The sequence below is a fragment of the Mus caroli genome, chromosome X (assembly GCF_900094665.2).
Source record: "Mus caroli chromosome X, CAROLI_EIJ_v1.1, whole genome shotgun sequence".
In the NCBI taxonomy this organism is placed as follows: Eukaryota; Metazoa; Chordata; class Mammalia; order Rodentia; family Muridae; genus Mus; species Mus caroli.
Genome location: NC_034589.1, coordinates 29814091 through 29835957, shown reverse-complemented (window position 1 = coordinate 29835957; position 21867 = coordinate 29814091). Strand labels below are relative to the sequence as shown.

Below are 21867 nucleotides of genomic sequence, written 5' to 3'. Positions count from 1 at the left end.
AACTCTCCTGGACCCTCCCCAACATATCCCCAGTGGTCTTTAGAAAACTACCCCAGCACATCTAATTAGTGCTGCCTGGATGTGTACACAGGTACAAGGTACTGAGGCATGAGGAACCTACTAGCAGCCCTTCCAAAGAAAACTGATTGTTCCTACCTTAGTTGCAATCAGCTCCCAATAGCTCCTCAGTGGCTTGGGATTATGAACGCCTCTTCAGTTGCTGCTTGAATGTTGGCTGGTTTGATCTTGCTGTGAGTTCATGAGTACACTAGCCATGACATGACCAGAATCAGCCATGGCATAGCTACTCCCACCTCCACCCCACCCCCTGGCTCTTAGGTTTAAAAAATGAAAGCCTCACTATATTGGGTAAAACCTTTTTATTAACTGACCCAAGCACTTCATTTTTTTTTTTTCTGATTTGAGGTAAAACCATTAAACACAGCTCACAAGAAAATACAATGACTATTTAACTACAATTACAAGAGTTTGAAACCTCACTAGTTGTTCAGATAATACTTTTACAAATTTACACAACTGTAGAGTCTACTTAAGCTAGGTTTAGTATTAACCAAAAGAGTATTATCCAAGACCTAGACGCCTGACGACTACTTTTGAAGTGACTACAAGTTTGTAACAACAGAAGGATTGAAGTGTTACCTTAGGAATGTATTTTCCTTTCAAACTCACCCAGCTAGTGCCATGTAGTGTTTTCTCATTCTTCAGAGATGTCAGTGAAGGCTTTTGGAAAAGCACATACCTGTTCCTGCCCTGTAATTCCGCTCAAAGTTTACATCTGGTCAATGACCACATAACCATCACCCTGCTCCAAGCAAGAGCATTTTCTTTTGCAAAGTTCTCCTTTGAATTTTCCGATGCTGTTTTAGTTCCAACTGTCAATGACTGTGTGTGTGAGAGTTACTGTGTGTGGGAGTGTCCACATGGGGACACGGATGAGAAATCAGTCCAGGAACACAGGCAATGGGTTTGCCCTAACTGAGTTCAGTATTGAGCTTTCATTTTGTTACTGGACTTCTGGTTTGAATCAATACCAGAGATTTTGGAATACTGCAGATTTGCTTTAGGGGTAGATAAAACAAAAATCATGCAGTTAAGTCAGTTGGGTAAAATGAGCTTGTTTTTACAATACAGCATGGCTAGACGCTGACCCTTTTTCATTCTTAGGACATTTACCATTTTGACCAGTGTGTGTGCACTTACCATTTTGACCAGTATGTGGAAATACCCAAGTTTTCCCTCTCTCAGGAAAATCAAATTGTAATTCAGTTTGTTCTAACTACAGATAGAAGAGAAATAGCTTTACCATTTGCATGACAGCACTGAAGTTCACTTTCTGGATTTGTGACATACAAACACATCATGCATTCTAAGACGAGTTGATTTTATCGGTGTCACTAGTGATGTTACTTAAAAAATTTACAGCAAGTTCAAAACTTTTCTAAATATTGAAATCACCATGTTGTAAAGACAGACTGGAATGTTACAAATGATTTTGCAAAATACAAAAATAGATATGCTCCACCGAATGCTTCAGTCATTCTTCCGAGCTGTCTCGTCTTTTGGTTCTTCATCATCTGAGTACACGGTAGGCTCCTCCCCTTCCTTCAGCAGTTTTCCCACGTGATGATACTTGACTGGAAGTAGAAGGGGAAAAAAAACACCACACAATCAGTCACTCTCATGCTTTACAACAGAATCACTACATTTCATTTTAAAGCATTTATGAGAGGTCCACACAATATACTCAGCAATGTCTTAGGCTTCTTGATAGATATAAATGGATTATATCATACTCTTTGCCAAAAATGGAATTAAGAGTTTTGTTAAAATATAAAGCAGCAAACCATGTCAGGTGGTATCAAAATGACCTGAGCCTCTGTGGGAAGTATTTATATTAAGACCTCACTATGAGCTAGGGAGGTTGTAAGGAATTTCATGGAAGAAAGATACACTTTGGGAAATGTATGGACAGATGTCGGGTGAAATTTCCAGAAAAATGAAAACATATTCAAAGGCACATAGGCAAGACTGGGCATATCTCGGGAACAGTAAGAACATGTCGGCAGGAGTAGAATTGGCATTTGGAAACAGTAGGAGATAAGTCTGGCTAATCAGTGTGTGGGAATATTATGAAAGACCTGAAAAGCCAGCCTGAGAAATCTGAACTTCGCCTATAGGTGGCAAAGGTACTGAAAGTTTGTAAGAGAAAGAATGACACAGCAAAATAGCACTCCAGCAATGTTATCACCCAACTATGCAGGGCAGAATTCAGTAAGAGCAGTTGAGCAGGGTGACCAGGAGGCTGGTATGCAGAGGCAGATGTGAAGGAACCACAGCCAGGAGTAGGGTAAGCCCACTAGAATTAAAGTAAAAGGATATGAGACAGCTTCAAAGAAAGCTGGAAACATCCATTAATGAAGTGACATCTGGACAGCCTGCAAACCAAAATGAGGACTGCAAAAAGGGAGCCACTCGAGAAGGCCACATGACAGGAGAGCCAGAGCCAGAGCCCGGGCCAGAATTGAGAAATTAGTACCAGACAAGAATCAGGAGGGGGAGGCTGGTGAGATGGCTCAGTGGGTAAGAGCACCCAACTGCTCTTCTGAAGGTCCAGAGTTCAAATCCCAGCAACCACATGGTGGCTCACAACCATCTGTAACAAGATCTGACGCCCTCTTCTGGAGTGTCTGAAGACAGCTACAGTGTACTTACACATAATAAATAAATGAATCTTTAAAAAAAAAAAAAAAAAAGAATCAGGAGGGACAGAAAGCTGAAGCAGTGCTAGGGGCAACTTGGAGGATGTTAGACCATGATGGGCTGGAATTAAGAACATCAGCAGGACAGCAGAAGACATTTTTTTTCAGCATGGGAAAAGGCTATGGGTAATTAAAGGAATGGCAAGGGTCTAGGAAGGGAGTGAAGATGTTGTAGCCAAGAGGTTTAGGTGTGAAGTCAGAATTAGCAAGCTCCATTATAATCAAGTGAATGCAGGGTTAAGGCACATTTCTTTTCTGATATGGGGAGGAATGAGAGTAAGCAACCTGTCTAAACAGGTAACTAAAGCTGCTTTTATGTGAAATAATCGCTGGGAACAACTGAAACTTCCCTATTTGAACATAGTATAAAGTGTGTTTGTGTGTTGGGGGGGTGGCTTGGGACTGTGCAAGATAAATAAAAGTCAAGTGGAAACCTGCTTAAGAGGAATCCACAGTGATTTCTGAGTGTAGCTGGGGTGTCACAACAGGCTGGGTTAGGCCTAGGTGAAAGGAATTGTGGGCAAAAGAAAAAAAAACCACCTTTTCCCCACTGATGCCAGAAAGCTCTAGAGCAGAGCTTTGTGGATTATAAAGCATAACTCACTAGTTTCATATAGAAGATTATGATTACACAGGCATCTTGGGCAAATGTTAGTGACTATGTTAGGTAGCTGGGCTGTTTTCAAAGTCCAAAGATTTGCGTCCTGACTTGAAAGCTATGCTTGTACTTGGTCTGTTCAAGATCCAAACTCAAAAGGTAGTGTCGCATCTGGCTTATTATTAACCAAGAGCCCTCTCAGGTTATTCTGAAGAAGATAGTTGGATATAACCAAAAAGAGTGTGCATGACTCAAACTGATTGTGGGGATAGGGAAATTAAAAGCCTCCCCCTCACAGACATTTCATAAAATCTGGAAAAGATTATTATAAGTTCAGATGTGTGCCAGGGAAGTAAACTTAAAATGATCATTTTAACCCCTGGGACTTAGGTTTGGCTGAAGCCTGTTCCTGCAGTCTCATGCTTTGAATTTCACCCCTTAATTTCTACCCTAACTGTAAATGCTTTACCCTCCCTCCCATACATACATAAGTCTGAAACAAGTCTTTCTTTTTTCTTTAAAAACAATGCAGACACCATTGTTTGCTGGGCAGATTATAAGCAGCATTTATAGGTGAGGCCTAATTTATAGGTAGGTTAAATCAGAGTCAATGAGAAGCTGTTTGGCAGAACACAAGTTTCCCATTCTTCAAGAGAGCTGTGGGCTGCTTTTAAACAGTAAGTTTGACAAGACAGAGCTTATGAAAATCTTTCTTCCTGTAGGCAAGAGGCCCACTGTCCTTTCTCTACATGCTCAAATGCTAGTATGGAATCTATATCCCTTCATGCAAAAATGCACACATCAAGAAAACTTGGTATGTCATCATAGTAAGTGACTCAGCACCGCTACCATTCCTTTATGCCACGAACTTGACCTGTCCAAGATTCAGGAGCCTATCAAAATGCACCCGATTTCAGGGTGCTTAGTAATAACTATTGTTTGATCATAAATCTGCATTACTGGTAGAAATTTGATCCAGGCAAAATATAAAGCAATGCTTACAAGTGAACTGAGAGTCCCAGTCACTCAGGGTCTCCTGCTGCGCAGGAGTGAGGTCAGAAAGGTCATCATACTCATCCTTCAGTGCTTCTTTGTCCAGGCAAAATGTGGCAAGGCCCCTGGATGCATCTCTTCCGGCAAAGACCCCATATGGCCCCTCTTTAAAGACAAAATGAAACCAAAGACAGATTCTTTACTTGATAATACACTTCTCTTTGGCTCACATAAACAGAATATGGCTTCCTTGCTTTCAACACCGAAAGCCTCCTTTTAATTTTTTTGTTTGTTTTGAGACAGGATTTCTCTGTGTAGCCCTGGCTGTCCTGGAACTCACTCTTGTAGACCAGAATAGCCTTGAACTCACAGAGATCCATTTGCCTCTACCTCCTGAGTACTGGGATTAAAGGAGTCCACCACTTCCTGGCTTCACATTCCATGATTGAGCTGCACGTATACACTTTGATCATTACATAAGGGCATTGACAGACTTACTGTCACTTCGGTAAGTAAAATGAAATAAAGATGTGTAGCATTTGAAATCTATGTCCTGCACATAGCTAATATAAGCTCAAGTAATTCTTTTGACGGTGGCCTTAATGGGGATTGTTCGATTATACACTCCATGGGTTAGAATTCAGCTCAAAGACTTTGTATCTACAGGTTGGCTTTATTCTGGGTGCTTGAGCCAAGACAGTCAAAGTTACAGTTTCTAACCACTAATGTGTAAATGAAAACATTTTCTTATCAACATATTCTGATATGTTTTAAATGATCTTTAGTTGCAAGACATGAACCCTAAGGCATCTGCAAGAGCAATTGTTTTACAAATACCAGTGGTTCAAAAGCCTCTCTACGTTATATAACCTTTACTGTCTTATTTAAATCAGAACTCACAACAAGGGAGATCAGTTTTGGTATTATTATTAAGTGTAAGCATACAAATGAGTGTAAACAGCAGTGAAAACACTAAAATTTTCACTGAAAACGGCTGCAATCCTTCAAATAATCTCCTAAAACCTGAAAAATGCTACTATGTATAACATCATAGCAAGCTTTTGTCTGAGGACAGTGGATCAATCTGAATACACCTAACGTGGTTATTTAGAGTTAAATATTGCACAAGCAAATGAAAGGAATTCGGGGTACTTTAAACAATGCTTCGTTTTCCCAAAAGGAGGCTAGATAGCAACTCTGACATTAAAATCATCATACTAACTAGGAATGGCTGGTATTTCATTACACTGTGGTTATCTGAAACTTTAGACGACCAAACTGTTTTTCTTTCTAACATATTAAAATCCATTTTTTGTAGGACTGGGGCTTTGCATATTCTAGGAAAGCACCCTACTGCTGAGATATACTTCAAGCCCTTAGGATCATCTTGTAAATGCAACTAAGATTCTAAAATAGGGGCTGGTTTCAGTCCTCATTGCATGCTGCCACTAGAGAAGGTTTAAAAAGAACAAAATTCATATGCTTTTCACAAAATATATACTGCTAATGGAAATAGTAGCACCTACTGCTTGGAAACAAAGTCAAAGTTTTGGTTTGGACTCTTACCATTTTAGAAATTACAGTCCCTGGACTGGTAATGCATACTTAAACAAGATCTAAGGCAAACATTAATAGTCTTTAGAGAATATATTTTGTTCACTACAAAGCATATTAACTAGATGCTTGGTGAGCAGTGCTTTGTGCTTTTCACTCACTGCTACTCGCTAGCACCTACGACTGTGCTGTACACAGAGTACTAGACACTCAAATGGCTTCACTTTTAGGTGTACTCTGTAACAGAAAATATTTCCACTATGATATTATCAGTGTTCCTTGGCCTCCTCACATTGGGGGCGTGCTTGTCTTTTTATGTTCCCAGAGGGAAAACTAAGGCCTTGAGACCATAAGGCGTTGCACTAGATCACACAGCTGGTCAGGGACAACAGCAAGGCCAAAATGTAGAGTGCTGGTTGACTCCTAGTTGTAGCTGTTCCCGTACACACAGCGATATCCGGCAGAATGACTCTGCAAACTGTAACCCACCTGGTTAGAATGGAGACTGCTTGACTCCAGCTGTGCTCTCTGAAAGCACGGAGGATCCCCGTGTGATGACTTAGCAAATACAACCAGATGACGAGGCCTCGTGCATTTGTGTTGATTACTTTATGGTTTAGCTTAATAATTATGGGTAATCACACCATTGTTTATGGATAATGTGTGACTACAGTGACAAATAATATGTAGTTTTCCAATTATTTTGCCCTCACATGCCTACAGAACGTAATTTTCTAAAATGTCTGAAAGCAGAAACGAAGGGTGAGAGTTCACTAAAAAGCCTTTGGCACATGTGATTTTGATTGGCTGGACTCTGGAGACTTAACGGAGTGGGCATGTCTGGTTTGGATTAGTGCTGGCTAGTCTTCCCTCTCAGACCAATGAGCATGTGAACATACCCCCCCCCCCACCCCCGAGTTCCTGGTGCTTAGAGGAATCCATATTGGGAGAGCTAAAGCCTCTTCTTCCTCTCTAAATGTTCTAGAAAGCAGGGCTTTCCAAATCTGGCTGATTCCCAAATTCCCTACAGCAGAGTAGTAAAATGTAGATTTTTTTAGCCCTCTTCCCTGCCCCAGAGATCTAAGTGTGGCTATGGATGGTCAGGCCAAGAATCTGTATTTTCATAAGCATCAGGTGATTGTGATAGGCAAACCAGTTTGGAAAAGCCTCATCTCTGGGGAGTTGTCCATCTCTTGTTTTCCCCTTGGTTGGCTTTTCCTGAAATCCCCCCACCCATCGGGCTTCACAGCCTTACCCTTTTGTTTCTCAGGACCCTTCCACCCCTCCCTCCCACCTACCCCCGTTTCATTTCATTTTATTTTTTCCACCTCCCATTCTCCCCACTCTATCATACACTAAATATGGTGTTTCTGACCATCTCACCATGTTACCATAGTTCACCACACACTCTTCTCTTAATGCATCCAATCAAGCTTGGTCGCTTGTTCATCCTCCAGCCTGAGTCCACCCCACACTGCACGCACATACACATACCAAAGACATACCTAACACATGTCACATTCCAAGCGCCACCCCCCAGACAAACGGTGTACACCAAACACACATTCACTGCGCATGCACACAGTGTACACACACACACACACACACACACACAGTGTACACACACACACACACATTCTCCTCCAGGAACAATGCTGCTTTACCTGACACTAATCCCCTTCTCCACTTTCTCTCTTTACACACCCTTACATTCCACCATGGCTCCTCCGGCGTCATCGGCCTCCACGTCTTCTCAAGTGTCTGGGCCTCTCTGGAGACACCTTCATTTTTTCCCCCTCAAATCCGAAGTCTCCCCCTCTTTTCAGGACCCCCGCCTCAAAGCCCACTACCTTCGAAAAGTTCCCTAATATCCCGGGGCTTCGGGCCTCGCTGTCCCTCCCACCCGCGGTTTCCAAGGCTCAGCCTCATTCGGGCATCCCATCCCCCCCCCCCCCCCCCCCCCCCCACCCACCCAGAGCCTCGTGCCCCCGGCCCGCACCCATTGCCGCCCGCCTTCCCTCCGACCCTCCCACGGGGGCGCCCCACCTCCCCCGGCCTCTCTTCCGCCCCGCTCCCACGCCAGGGTCCCCTCTTTTGTCTCCACGACCCCCTGGCCCTGCCTCCGTACCCGGCCCGTAGAACTTGCGGCCTTTGGTCACGTCGAACACCTTGCCGTTGATGGCCATGAGAATGCGCGGGTCCTGGACGCCATCGAAGCGCCTCAGCTCGGCAGGGGTGAAGTCGCGCCGCTTGAGGCGGGGCAGCGGGGGTGGCTCGTCGTCGTCGTTGTCGCCACTGGCACCGGGCTGGTCCCCGCGAACGATCTTGTAGAGCAGGAAGATGCAGAGGCCCAGGAGGAGCAGGTTGAGAGGAGACGTGAAAATCTCGTGCAGCAGCCCGCCGCCCTCTAGCTCGCTCGGGTCGGCGCCAGTCGCCACCACATCCTCGGCAGCCATGATCTCTGGAGCAAAGGTTGGGCTCGGCTAGGCAGAGCTCCGGAACAGTCAGACAGCTTCCTCCGCCCTCCCAGCGAACAGTGGCGCGCAGCGTTCTTTGACAGAGGAAGAAAAGCTCGGGAGGGGCGGGGCTCCGAGGGGGCGGAACCTATAAGCCCCCGCCCTTCGCGGCCACCTAAGCGCCCCGCCCTGCTCGGGCCTGGCTCGGCCTCTGCTTCGGGCCCCCTATGTAGCCTCGGGGGTCTTGGTCTTTCTCCCTCAACCGCTCTGTCAACCAGGGCCACCGAGCCCAGCCCACCTCTCTGTTCTACCTGCTGGGCCTCTGCCCCGGTTTCCGGGCACCCTCAGATCATAGAGCAGCTCGCAGACACACAGCTCAGTCTCTTGGGTACAGTGGATAGCTTCCCGCCGACCCTGTGGGAAAGCCTTGACTTTAGGGCCCGCTCCTCGAGGCAAATGACGTCAGTTAAAATGAGGTCGCATTTCTCTTGCTTCGCTTCTATTTTAATGCCCCTTATACTCTCTCCCTGGGCCGTACCCTTAGAGCCAGGTAGCTGTTTCGGGATACTCTAATATCATGCCTTCAACTCCTTTTCACCTTACAGACCTAGACTATTCGAACATCCATTTTGGGATGGTTCTCCTCCAATTCTTGCCCAAAAGCTGTGGGACTAACACCCAAAGGACAGCCAGTCAATTCTATAAAATCTGGAGCTCAGATCGCCAGATTTTGCGTTTGTTCTTAAAGTTTTTTTTTTTCTTTATGAAATCATCGATTATGTTTAGTCACAAGGCATCAGTAATCAACAACTGACATTCTGTTGTTGAGCCTTTTTTTCTATAAAAATACCAGAATAATGTTCAAAGTTTCGTTGCTTGACAGCATTCTTCTATTTGAAGTCTGTGGAAACTACCCTTGCAAGTTACAGCAACCTGATAAACGCTGGAGTTTGGAAGGATCCTAGATTTTATCTTTTTAGATCCCTAGGCCTCTGATGTGCAAACAGGCTACGCGGGAGCAGGCCTCTATGGAACAAGGATTGTGCCTATTTTTCAGAGACCTAATCTGGCTGCCCCTTTAAAAAACTGTAATTGGGAGAGGGTAACAGAAGAAAAAGGAGAATAATTAAAACCAAGCCATGCACACATCTGCAGAGCAGGGCACAACTTTTCCATACAATCCTGCCTGTACATAGTTTACCACCACCACTTACATGCAAGAGATTTGTGCAGAGAATTGGCTAAATTCTGAAAAATTTTGGCAAAGACTGCTGTAATCCCTGCCCCCCCCCATCTTCTTAAAGTGTAATGAGTCAAACACTCTTTATATCCAGCCCACACATTTTTCCCCCAGAGCTAAATTTAGGATTAGCTAAACCGGCCCCTCCAGATCTTTTGTCAAAACTCTTCAACTTAATCATCATGAAACAAGCTCAAAGTGAGAGCACTCAGCTCAGGTTAGAATCCAGTTATCCCTTTCACAGAGTACTGTGAGCAGCAAAGATATTTCTTTCTTCTTTTTTTTTTAGGTATTTATTTCATTTACATTTCCAATGCTATCCCAAAAGTCCCCCACAAGCTCCCCCACCCACTCCCCTACCCTCCCACTTCTTGGCCCTGGCGTTCCCCTGTACTGAGGCATATAAAGTTTGCAAGACCAATGGGCCTCTCTTCCCAATGATGGCTGACTAGGCCATCTTTTGACACATATGCAGCTAGAGACACGAGCTCCGGGAGTACTGGTTAGTTCATATTGTTGTTCCACCTATAGGATTGCAGATCCCTTCAGCTCCTTGGGTACTTTCTCTAGCTCCTCCATTGGGGGCCCTGTGTTCCATCAAGATATTTCTTAAAAAATAATAAACTTGTGAAAAAATTTTCATTTGAAACTAATATGGTCAAAAAAAAAAAGAATCTATCTTTCAGTGTTCATGTTAACTGATAGGAAGATCGTTAAGAGGCTGAGGAAATGGCCTAGTGGGCAAAACACATTGGCATGCAAGTGGAAGACCAGCTTCGCCATTCCCAGTACTCATATAAAAGCTAGGAGGTTTGGCAGCTAGCCTTTAATGCAGAGCTGGAGAGTGGGCAACAGGTTAACTAGACTATCTTTTGCCCTGCTATCTAAGGTGGGGGGTAATTAAGGGATACACTATACTCCAACCTCTGCCATCCACACAAGTGCACCCCCCATACACACACATACTCAATACATACCACATGTGTTTGCATACTCAAACACATACCACACTCACAGACCATGTGGCAAAGAAGAAAGAAACAAAAAAAGAAAGAAAAGAAAAGAAAATCACTAGAGAAATCCTCTAGTCATAATGGAGAAAAATGAGGAAATATCAGTGGTGAATAAAAGCATATAAAATGTTCAGTTTTGTTAGTAATTAAGAAATACATGGAAATAACATCGTCATCTGCCACCTTTGTATAGGATGGGTATAAAGAGCAGAAACGAATAACATGCTGGTAGGAAAGTGAGGATGCTCCCATACATCAACATCAGCATAAGTTTTTGTTAGCCATAAGTGTTTTCATGAAACCTGCTTCTAGCAATAGAATTTTTGTCCCAGTAATCCACTTCTAGGAATCAATCTTGCTTAGAATGAAGACCAGGATTTCATTAGGAAGATGTTCATCAAACATTCATTTTTGAAATGGAAACTCTGGACACAACCCAAATGTTCAAGTTCAAATAAAGTGGCTAATTAATTCACTGTATATTGTGATAAATCATAGTTGGATTATTCAAATATCATCACATCATGGGGAAATGTTTATGTTTCCGTATACAGGGAGAAAATAGCATGAAAAACTATATACAGTGTGAATTCGACAGTATACTGGCAGGTTTTGTATGTCAATTTGACACAGGCTGGAGTTATCACAGAGAAAGGAGCTTCATTTGAGGAAGTGCCTCCATGAGATCCAGCTGTGGGGCATTTAATCAGTTGGTGGTCAAGTGGGAAGGCCCCCTGTGGGTGATAGATACCATTTCTGGGCTGGTAGTCTTGGGTTCTATAAGAAAGCAAGTTGAGCAAGCCAGGGGAAGCAAGCCAGTAAGTAACATCCCTCCACGGCCTCTGCATCAGGTCCTGCTTCCTGACCTGCATGAGTTCCAGTCCTGACATCCTTTGGTGAAGAACAGCAATGTGGAAGTGTAAGCTGAATAAACCCTTTCCTCCCCAACTTGCTTCTTGGTCATGACGTTTATGCAGGAATAGAAACCCTGACTAAGACAGATGATATCCCTAAAAATACATAAAGGGAAGCCCAAAAGGAGACACAATAATGTTATTCTTAATTTTTCACAAGGTGCATGTGGCATTTCTCCTTCCTTCCTTCCTTCTTTCCTTCCTTCCTCCCTCCCTTCCTTCCTTCCTCCTTCCCTCCCTCTCCATCTCTCTCTCTCTCTCTCTCTCTCTCTCTCTCTATATATATATATATATATATATATCCTCCTCCTTTGTTTTTAGAGACAGGGTCTCTCTGTGTATCCATGGCTGTCCTGGAATTCACTCGGTAGACCAGACTGGCCTCAAACTCAGAAATCCACCTGCCTCTGTCTCCAGAGTGCTGGGATTAAAGGTATGCACCACTACTGCCCAGATGCACAAGTCACTTTAAGTATTGGGGAAAATGGTTTACTTTTATACATAAATAAATCGATAAATAAATAAAGCTTATACATGTTCATTATTACAAGCTTAAGAAGTACTTAAATGTATAAAATAAAAACAATAACAAAAATGAAACTTGGGCACATACAAATTTTATTTTATCACACTAGAAGTACTTTCAAATGACAACATATTGACCTACTCTTTTCTAATACAAGCACTATGTTTAAAAAGAACAAAAAGAAAGAAAGAAAGTCATTAGGTTCTCTAGACATCTCCTGTTGGAACTTTTCGAAGTTATATTTATTCAAAGGTAAAAATTATGGACTAGTCTTGGCAACACATACCTTTAATCCCAGCAGATTCTGGGTAGAAATAGAAGGATATGAGTTTAAGATAAGCCTGGGCTGTATAGCAAGACTGTTAGACTTCAAACTATGGAAAAACAGAGCGGAAAATAAATCCCCTCTCCTCACACTCTTCATTCCTCTTCCTCCAAGGTAAGTACTATTAAAAAAAAATATGTAGGAATCGTTTGTATGGTGGGCCAGAGATTTGCTATTCAGATCAATGTCTTTCTGGAAGGGGAATGGCATAAAGAAAGTAAGTTCTTAAAATTAAAAAAATATTTCTTTGTTTTAGTTTATGTTTATGAGTATTGTGTCCACATTTATGTGTGTGCACGATGTGCTTGCCAGGTCCCCACAGAGACCAGTATATGATGCTGAATCACCTGGAACTGGAATTCCAGACTGATGTGAGCCATCATGTGGGTGTTGAGAGCTGAACTAGGGTCCTCAGCAAGAACAAGTGCTCTCAACTTCGGAGCCATCTTTCCAGACCCGGGAAAGAAGTTTTGCTTTATGTGGCGAATAGAAAATCTGCACTGTAAAACCTCAGGGGATACAGTTCAAAATATACATATTTTGATTTAATGTTAAATGAAATGGACTGCTGGTAACTCTGGGACATTGAGATTGTTCAAAAGCATTCCACCTGTCTGGCTTTTGTTAGAATCCATACCACATGGATAGGTGTCATCCAGGGTGGAGGTTCTCAAGTTGCCAAGAAATAACCAAGGATCCTTGTTACTTAAACCCCCCCCCCTCCACATAACTTTCATTGTACATACTTGTGGCTGGAAAGTAATCCCTAGATCCTATGTACTTGACCCAAGATATATGTTAAGTCTTTTCTCGATTTCAAACTGCCTCCTTTAAATAATCTTCCCTGGTTCTAAAAGGCCTTTCAAGAAAGCTAGGACAATTGCCTGATTAGTTAGAGAATGCATAGGAAACAATTCAACCACAGCACTAATCAAATCCAAAGAAGCAGTGTATCAGTTTTCATCATTCCAATTATTAGTACATTTTTCTCTCTCCCCTTGGAGTTCTTAAAAACAGAAATACTTGGAGTTTGCAGGCATATATATGACAAGTATTCTGACAAATTCTGGCAAGAAGGAAACTGCTAGAATACAAGATACATCTTGTTCACTAGTCCCTAGACCATGTCTGATACATAGTAGGCACTCAAATATTTATTGAACTCACTTATGTTGTAACTAGACATAGGCTTTCTATAAAGTCCCTTGGTGATATGTATCAAATGCCTCAAATCATTCCTAACAATCCTTTTATGAAGACAATAACTTCTAGGAATTTTCCTAGGGACTTGTTCAGAAACCTGAACAAAGATTGATATTGAAAAATTACACAGAATGATACATGATAGGAAAAACATGGAAACCACCTAAACATCCCCAAATGGTTATCCATTTTACAGTAAAAACAAACCAACCCCTGGCAGAATCCTGCAGGGCTCAGGAGAATCTGCTCTCTCCCACCCACTGTTACCTTTAGAACTTTAGGCCCTCACTTACCACTACCTGCCCTGATGCTTAGGCTCCAGCTACAGTGACTTCTCCGATAAGCAAATCTGTTCTTTTCAGGGATGTTGTGTAAAGCCTATGTTTTGGTTAGGTTTTGTTGTTGTTGTTGCTGCTGGTGCTGTTGTTTAACAGTCATTCGAGAAGACAGAACCTCAACTGAGAAAATACCTCCATCAAAATTGGCCTGTAGACAAGTCTATGGTGCAGGTTCTTGACTGATGATTGATGTCGGAGGGTGCAACCTAAAGTGGGTGATGCTGCCCCTGGGCAGGTGTTTCTGGGTTGTGTAAGAAAGCAGACTGAGCAAGCCATGGAGAGCAAGCTAGAAAGCAGTGTTTCTCCATGGCTTCTGCTTCCGTTCCTGCTGCCAGGCCCATGCTTTGAGTTTTTGCCTCAACTTCCCTCTGGGAAGTTGTAAGATTAAATAATCCCTTCTCTCAAGTTGATTTTGATCAATGTTTTATCACTGCAACCGATAAGCAAATAACAGCAGCCTGGGAAATCTTGAATCTTTAATAATAGCTAACATTGTCTGAGCATGGATTATATGCCATGTACTAGTCTAAATACTTTGTGGATTAACCCTATGTGTTATTCATGAAACTCCGTAAGGATATTGGTTATATTATCCCCATTTCACAACTAAGGAAACTGAAGTCGAGAGAACAGGAGGAACTTCCTTAATATTACCTGGCTAGTAAAGAACCAGGTCAGAACTCACAGTCAGCCTGAATCTAAATGGTAGGTGTTTACCGTTCCACTATTCTATCTCCATTCTAACAGTTTCACCAACATGCCCATATGATTCCAATTTGCTTCCGAAGAAATTAGATAGAAGTTATTTGAACGAAGGAAGGCATAGAGATATGATACAACTTGCTCTATTCTGGAAAAACCTTGTAATTACTCCCTGTTGACAGTGAAAGTAAGTCCAAAGTCTGAAGCAAGGTTTACCTAACTGGTGCACTATTCGGATTTCACCTTCAACCTCCAGTCAGGATACAAGCACTCTGTCTCTGGTTGCTCAACTGCTCCAAGTGTTGGCAGCTACGAGTCTGGAAGTAGATCGTCTGAGATTACACTGGGTTGAAGAGCCCTTCCTACCCAAGTCACACCGGAGTTCTTATCTGTGCAGCCTGCAGGTAGCAAATGGTTAATATGGGGATATAAACCTCTTTTTCTTGCCTCACTCCCTAGAGAGAGGAGTTGAAGCTCAGCTGAAAAGACATAGCAGGCTAGCTTCTGCTGCTGCCTAGTATTTGCTTTCCTTCCCCTTTGGGTATAGATGCCGAGGGCACTTATCAGTAAATTTCTTATATAGTACTTTCCATCAGTTTCCCAGGAAACCCAGCTCTTCCTGATCTGGCCTGTTCACTTCTTTCCTCTACTATCTCTTCACATTCAACATTCCAACCATGCTGTAGCCAGGAATGATGCAACATCTCAGAGAATATGCAGTTACTGACTGCTATAAATACTCTATTTCTCTAATACCCTCTCACACGCCAAGTTAAATTATCATCTTATTCTGTATAAGAAAATTATACATGGAGGAATTTCTTGTCACATAGTCAGTGAGAGATAGAAGTGGGATTTAAATCTAGCAGTCTGGACCCAGAGCCTGCGCTCTCTTCTTGAGATCATTTTTCCTTGTTGGAAGTATTGTGCTGGCAGGAGCATTAGGATTGAAATCAGGGAGGCAGACACTGAACAATGATATCAGTGAGGAGTCTTACCATGGGAGAAAGTGTGTGTGTGTGTGTGTGTGTGTGTGTGTGTGTGTGTGTGTGTGTCTCACGTCAAAGTTGTGAGATTGAGGGTCTATATTCCAAGATAGCTAGGGCACATGTTCCAGAGCTGGGTAGACGGGACTTAGAAAGTGCACGAGGGAAGAAGCAAGCTTGCAGACAAGACTTCATGTTTAAATAGAACTCATGTTTAAATAGAACATTGACTTTACTCGGGAGCTCACTAGAGTTGCAAGACCTTGTTGTATGTAGCATATCTAACCTACTGAATTAGAATCACCGACAATGGTGTTGAGATGAATCACATACAGGCTCGTGCTGTACAAGCGCAGACAACAGAACATCCTAGTGAAGACAGCCAATAATGTTCCCAGGCGGATATTTGGGTTTGTGTCTCAGGTACAGGTCTGGTTTGGAGGAAGAAAGGTAGGTGATAGGAACCTGTGTAGGTGGTAGCTGAGATCAATGGTGTTGAACTAGATCACGGAGAGAACATAGGGCATAGGTCTCTCCAAGGCTCGTTGCACTCTGTGCTAAGTCAAGGGTGAAAACTGTTGGCCGTGGTGGTTAGGGCTGAATCAAACACATGTTTATTTGATTTTTAAGTTCTTTCAATTAAAAACATATTCACTTTCAAAGTAGGGGACAGAAAGGTCTTCTATACTTCCTTAGTTCTTTTATAGGCGTTTTAGCTGTAGCTAGAGAAACAAATGAATCTAAGAGATGATTAAAAATGGAAAAGTACAAAACTTTTACTTTTAAAATTTTAGACTTCTTTTTGTTTACTGAGGGGGAAGAGATAGAGAGACAGAGTTCCATTTGTGCAGGTAATAGAAGAGGCTGTTGATCCTCATGTACAGGTGATTGTAACATGCCTGATGTGGGTGCTAAGAACTAAATTCAGGTTCTCTGGCAGAGCAATAAACACTCTTAACCTCCCAGCCATCTCTCCTGCCCAGTAACTTTTTTGTTTATCTTTAAGATTATAATTTAATTACAACATCTCTCTCTCTCCTTACCTCCCTTCTGGGCCCTCCCATATATCTACCCTCTACTTCAAACTCATGTTCAAACTTCAACCTTCACTGATTGTTATTGCATGCACGCACACAAACACACACAGTCTCTCTAACATGACAATCCAAACTTGAGCCGAACAAAGATGACACCAATTGACATGCCAAACTGGATGTCGAAATGCCCATAAGGCATCAACCCTACACGAAGAGCTACAGGCAACTGAGGAAAGCTGGGAGCAGGAAAAGTCGTCCTTCCCAGGGAAGAGCTCACCAATTAGCAAATGGGCAGCCCTGAAAACATACATAGGAGTAACATTATGGAGTGAGCAGATTATATTTAGGGATATATATATATATATATATATGCAATAACTTTATTCACAGTTACTACAGCCCCAATGACCAGTCTCTGGTGACCAAAGCTATTTTTTTTTAACCTTGATATTGGAAGAACATCATTCTGCAAATATTTTTTGGTTTTCTTTTGCCTTTAAATTTTTTATTTTTATTTTATGTGTATGGGTATTTTGTCGGCATTTATGTCTATGCATGACTTGCATGTGTGGTACCTGCAACAGAAGACAGTGTCAGATCCCATGGAAGTGGAATTACAGGTTGTTGTTAGTCATCATGTGGATTCTAGGGCTTGAACCTGGATCCTCTGGAAGAGCAGCCAGTGCTCTGAACTGTTAAGCAATCTCTCTAGCCCTAGCTTTTGTTGTTCTAAGACAAGGCTTCACTCTAGCCTTGGGTAGCCTTGAAGTCTGAATGTAGACCAAATTGGCTTTGAACCATCTTTCTGCCTCTGCCTTCTGAATGCTGGGATGATAGGTGTGCACCACCATGCACAGCACCCTCAAAGACTATTTATGGCTTGCATCTTGAAAAAAAACCAAACAAACAAAAAACGAATAGCCAAATGGCCCCTTCTAAACTTCTTATACTTCTCAAGTAATTTCCTCTTCAAATAATACACCAGCATTGCATGGTTTGTGGTGGGGCATCTTTATACAAACATGTAAACACCAGACCCTTTCAAAAAACCTGTATTTCTAGCATGTCTTAAAAAAGGAAGCTGGGCCACACCTATAATTTCAGCATTTGGGAAACTGAGGCAGAAGGATTATTTATCAGTAGCCTGAACTAGAATGCGATAAACCCTTTCTCAATAGAACAAAATGACAGTGGGGGAGGGAGGATCTGATGTTAGAGTATGGTTTGGCAACTGGCTGGCCTTGAGTAGCAGGTGCCTCCTTTCCCAGGTATGCCATGGGAAGAAAAGTTCTGGTCCTGAGGGTCCTCAGGAGCGAGTGGGATGTAAGAGTTGAGATCTGCTCTCTACAATTTATGTTTGAGAATTCTGATACTGTTGTTTTTTAAAAAAATAATCTTGTTATCATTACACATTCTTTGGCAATTTCACAGAGAAATATGATGTATTTAGATCCTATTCATTCTCTCCAATTCCTTCCAGACCCTCCTTCTCTATCTTCCTTACAACATCATATCTTCTACTTCTTTTTTTTAAAAATAGCCCACTTAGTCCAATTATTACTGTATGTATGTGAATGGCTGTAGGGTTTTTCACTGGCTCACTAGTCATCCGCATTTGGCCCTACCACTGAAGAAAACTAGCTTGCATTTCCTCAGAAGATGTTCATTATTTGCCAACAAGCTGTTTGGAGTGGTGTCTTGGGAGCACCTCCCCTATCCACGCTGGAGTATTGACTGGCCTGATATTGTAGGACCCCCCAGTGGTTGTGAGTTCATGAGTGCATCTGCTCTGCCATGGTCAGAAGATGCTATTTCATGATGCTTTGGTTTGAATGCATCCCCCAAACTTAATCCTCAATGTAGTGGTGATGGAAGGTGGGAATTTCGTGGGACATAATCCGCACACAACTTGTGCCATTCTCATGAATGGACTAATGTTACCACATGGATGGATTCCTTATCAAAGATTCTCTGCCATTCCCTTCTGCAATGGATGAATGACTCAGGCCTTTTCTGTCTTAGACTTTTCAGCCCCCAGATTTCAGTCATTTATACATTATTACCCTGCCTATGTTTTTCTGTTATGGCAGCATAAATGAACTAAATTCTTCCCTAAAGGAGGGATCGTGGGTAGGGATGAGAAAGAAGATAGATTTTGTGGTTTGATTTTTGTTTTTCTGCAAAGCTGTAATAGATTCAGGCTACAGCAACAGAACTTCTAGTTGCTTAGAGACTGAATACACAGGAAAGTGGGGGAGGGGGTACTGTTCAGCCCTGTGGCGTGAAATGAGACAGGAGAGGATGGAATCAAAAGATGAGACAAAGGATCATAGATCATCCTTTAATGAAGGAGAGACCCCTAAGGTTTTTAGAATTCACACTTCACTGCCTCAATATTTTCCATGCAGTAGGAAACAAAGGTCAAGTGCAGGGGAGGGGGAAGGGAAGAGCAAGGGCTTGAGTGGTGGCCAATGTTAATATTTTCACCATTCCCTCCATAGGGACTTTTATGAACAAGAACAAACAGGAGAAATGCAGGCATTGTGTTGCCTAGGAAACACAGCGGTTTGCTAAAGCAATACTGGGCCTTTTTGAATCATATTAACCCATTCAGAACCACTGCCATCCAAATAGAACTGGTAAATAGTGAAACAAGTAGAGGGATTTGTGCTCCACAGGGCACTCAGTGGACACACAGTAGGCATCTTCTGTTGTCTAGGAGAAAGAAACAGGTATGATAGCCCAGGAATAGGTGACTTAAATAAAATGGGAGAGAACATCAAAGAAATACAGGTAGTAGGGCATCAAAGACCAGTTTCTTGGTTCCTATTGCTTCTGTGGGTTTCTACACACACACACACACACACACACACACACACACACACACTCTGGTCATCATGTGATGCAGCTGACAAAGTCCTCATCAGAACTGTGTAAATGCCTGACTCAAGCTCTAAATAAATATCTTTTGTTTATAAGATGCCTATTTTTGCTATTTTGTTAAAATAAGAAAATGCTGACTAATACGTCCATCAACTGGAAACACCTAGAATTAATGGAAGAGAAAGATTTCTTCCTTAATTTTTCTATTTTTTTGGGGACAGGGGCAGGATCACCAAAACAACTAAACTCTATTTGTCTGTGCTATAGAGTTACTGCTGCTAGATCTAGTCCCCTAGAAATAACAGGGAGGATGCACCCAAGAACTTTCAACAATACGATCGACCTGAACAAGATTGCATAATAACAATGCCAGTGACGTGCCAGTGTGGTTGGGGGAGATTCAACACAATTCTTTACAGAAATTAAATTTTTTTTTATTTTGTTTTTTAAGACTAGGTTTCTCTGTGTAACCTTGGCTGTCCTGGACTCTCCATGTAGACCAGGCTGGCCTTGAACTCTGCCTCTGCCTCTGCCTCTCAAGTTCTGGATTTTAAGACACCTTAAAGCCACCACCACCAGGTGAAGAAAAATAATCTTAACTTTTTATATGGAAACACAAAAGATCCAGAATAGGCAAAACAATCATGAACAACAACAAGAAGAACAAAAACTGTGGAAAGAATTGCCATCCCAGATCTCAAGTTAGACACACTGAATAGAATTGAGTTCCCATATACACGCTCATGCCCCTACAGCCACCTGATTTTCTTTTATTAAGAGAAACCAACTATAATTTGGAGAAAAGGCAAAATGTTCAACAAGCAGTCAGACTGGATAGTTACATGAAGAAGATGCAATGAAGCAAGTAGAGAGATTTCTGCTCCACAGGGAACCCAGTGGGCATCTTCTATAGTCTAAAGGAAGGAGACGGGTATAGCCAGCTCACGAATAAGTGACTTACTAATATGGTTTATTGCTTCTTTTATTGCTGATTGATCGATCATCCTGTACAAAACTCACTCTGAATGGATAAAGGATCTCAACATAAAACCTAGTACCCTGGATCTGATAAAGGAGAAAGTGGATACTGTTGAATTTATTGGTACAGAAAAGAACTTTCTGAACATGACTCTGACGGCACAGGAATTAAGACCAAAGATTAATAAATGTGATCTTATGCAGCTAATACACTTCTCTACAGAACACCATCACTGAGGATCTAGTACATAAAAAGAATTAATCCGGGCGTGGTGGCACACCCCTTTAATCCTAGCACTCGGGAGGCAGAGGCAGGCAGATTTCTGAGTTCGAGGCCAGCCTGGTCTACAAAGTGAGTTCCAGGACAGCCAAGGCTATACAGAGAAACCCTGTCTTGAAAAAACAAAACAAAACAAGCAAACAAACAAAAAATGAATTAAAAAATAATAAATATCAAGAAAAGAACTCAGGTAAAGTGAGAAAAGTGAGAGGGAATGTGAGTGGAATTTGGAGGGGTTTGGAGGAAGAAGAGGAAATGGAGAAAGGATGGAAACACACTACACATATATGAGCTTTTTTCTATTTTTAAGGTATTTTTATTAGATATTTTCTTCATTTACATTTTAAATGATATCCCCCAGACACCCTATTCCCTCCCCCTGCCCTGCTCCCCCACCCACCCACTCCTTCTTTCTGGTCCTGGCATTCCCCTGTACTGGGGCATATAAAGTTTACAAGACCAAGGGGCCTCTCTTCCCAATGATGGCTGACTAGGCCATCTTTTGATACATATGCAGCTAGAGACACAAGCTCTGGGGGTACTGGTTAGTTCATAATGTTGTTCCACCTATAGGGCTGCAGACCCCTTTAGCTCCTTGGGTGCTTTCTCTAGCTCCTCCATTTGGAGCCCTGTGTTCCATCCAATAGATGACTGTGAGCATCCACTTCTGCATTTGCCAGGCACTGGCATAGCCTCACAGGAGACAGCTTTATCAGGGTCTTTTTAGCAAAATCTTGCTGGCATATGCAACAGTGTCTGTGTTTGGGGGCTGATTATGGGATGGATCCCCGGGTGGGGCAGTCCAGAAAATCAAATAACCCTATTAAAAATGGAGTACAGAGCTAAAGAAAGAATTCTCACCTGAGGAATCTCGAATGGCTGAGAAGCACCTGAAAAAATGCTCAACATCCTTAATCATCAGGGAAATGCAAATCAAAACAACCCTGAGATTCCACCTCACACCAGATCAAAAATTCAGGTGACAGCAGATGCTGGCGAGGATGTGGAGAAAGAGGGACACTCCTCCATTGTTGGTGGGATTGCAAGCTGGTACAGCCACC

At 42.4% G+C, this 21867-nt stretch overlaps 1 protein-coding gene across 1 annotated transcript; it reads right to left on the bottom strand.

Annotated features, from left to right (window-relative positions):
• Positions 1–365: 365 nt before the first annotated feature.
• On the bottom strand, positions 366–8476 carry Pgrmc1 (progesterone receptor membrane component 1). The gene is made up of 3 exons (XM_021153310.1): positions 8054–8476; positions 4381–4536; positions 366–1655 (listed from the first exon to the last, which is right to left on the bottom strand). Exons 1-3 carry the CDS (start codon positions 8379–8381, stop codon positions 1552–1554), a joined length of 588 nt encoding a protein of 195 aa, XP_021008969.1. The 5' UTR covers positions 8382–8476; the 3' UTR covers positions 366–1551.
• Positions 8477–21867: the final 13391 nt, after the last annotated feature.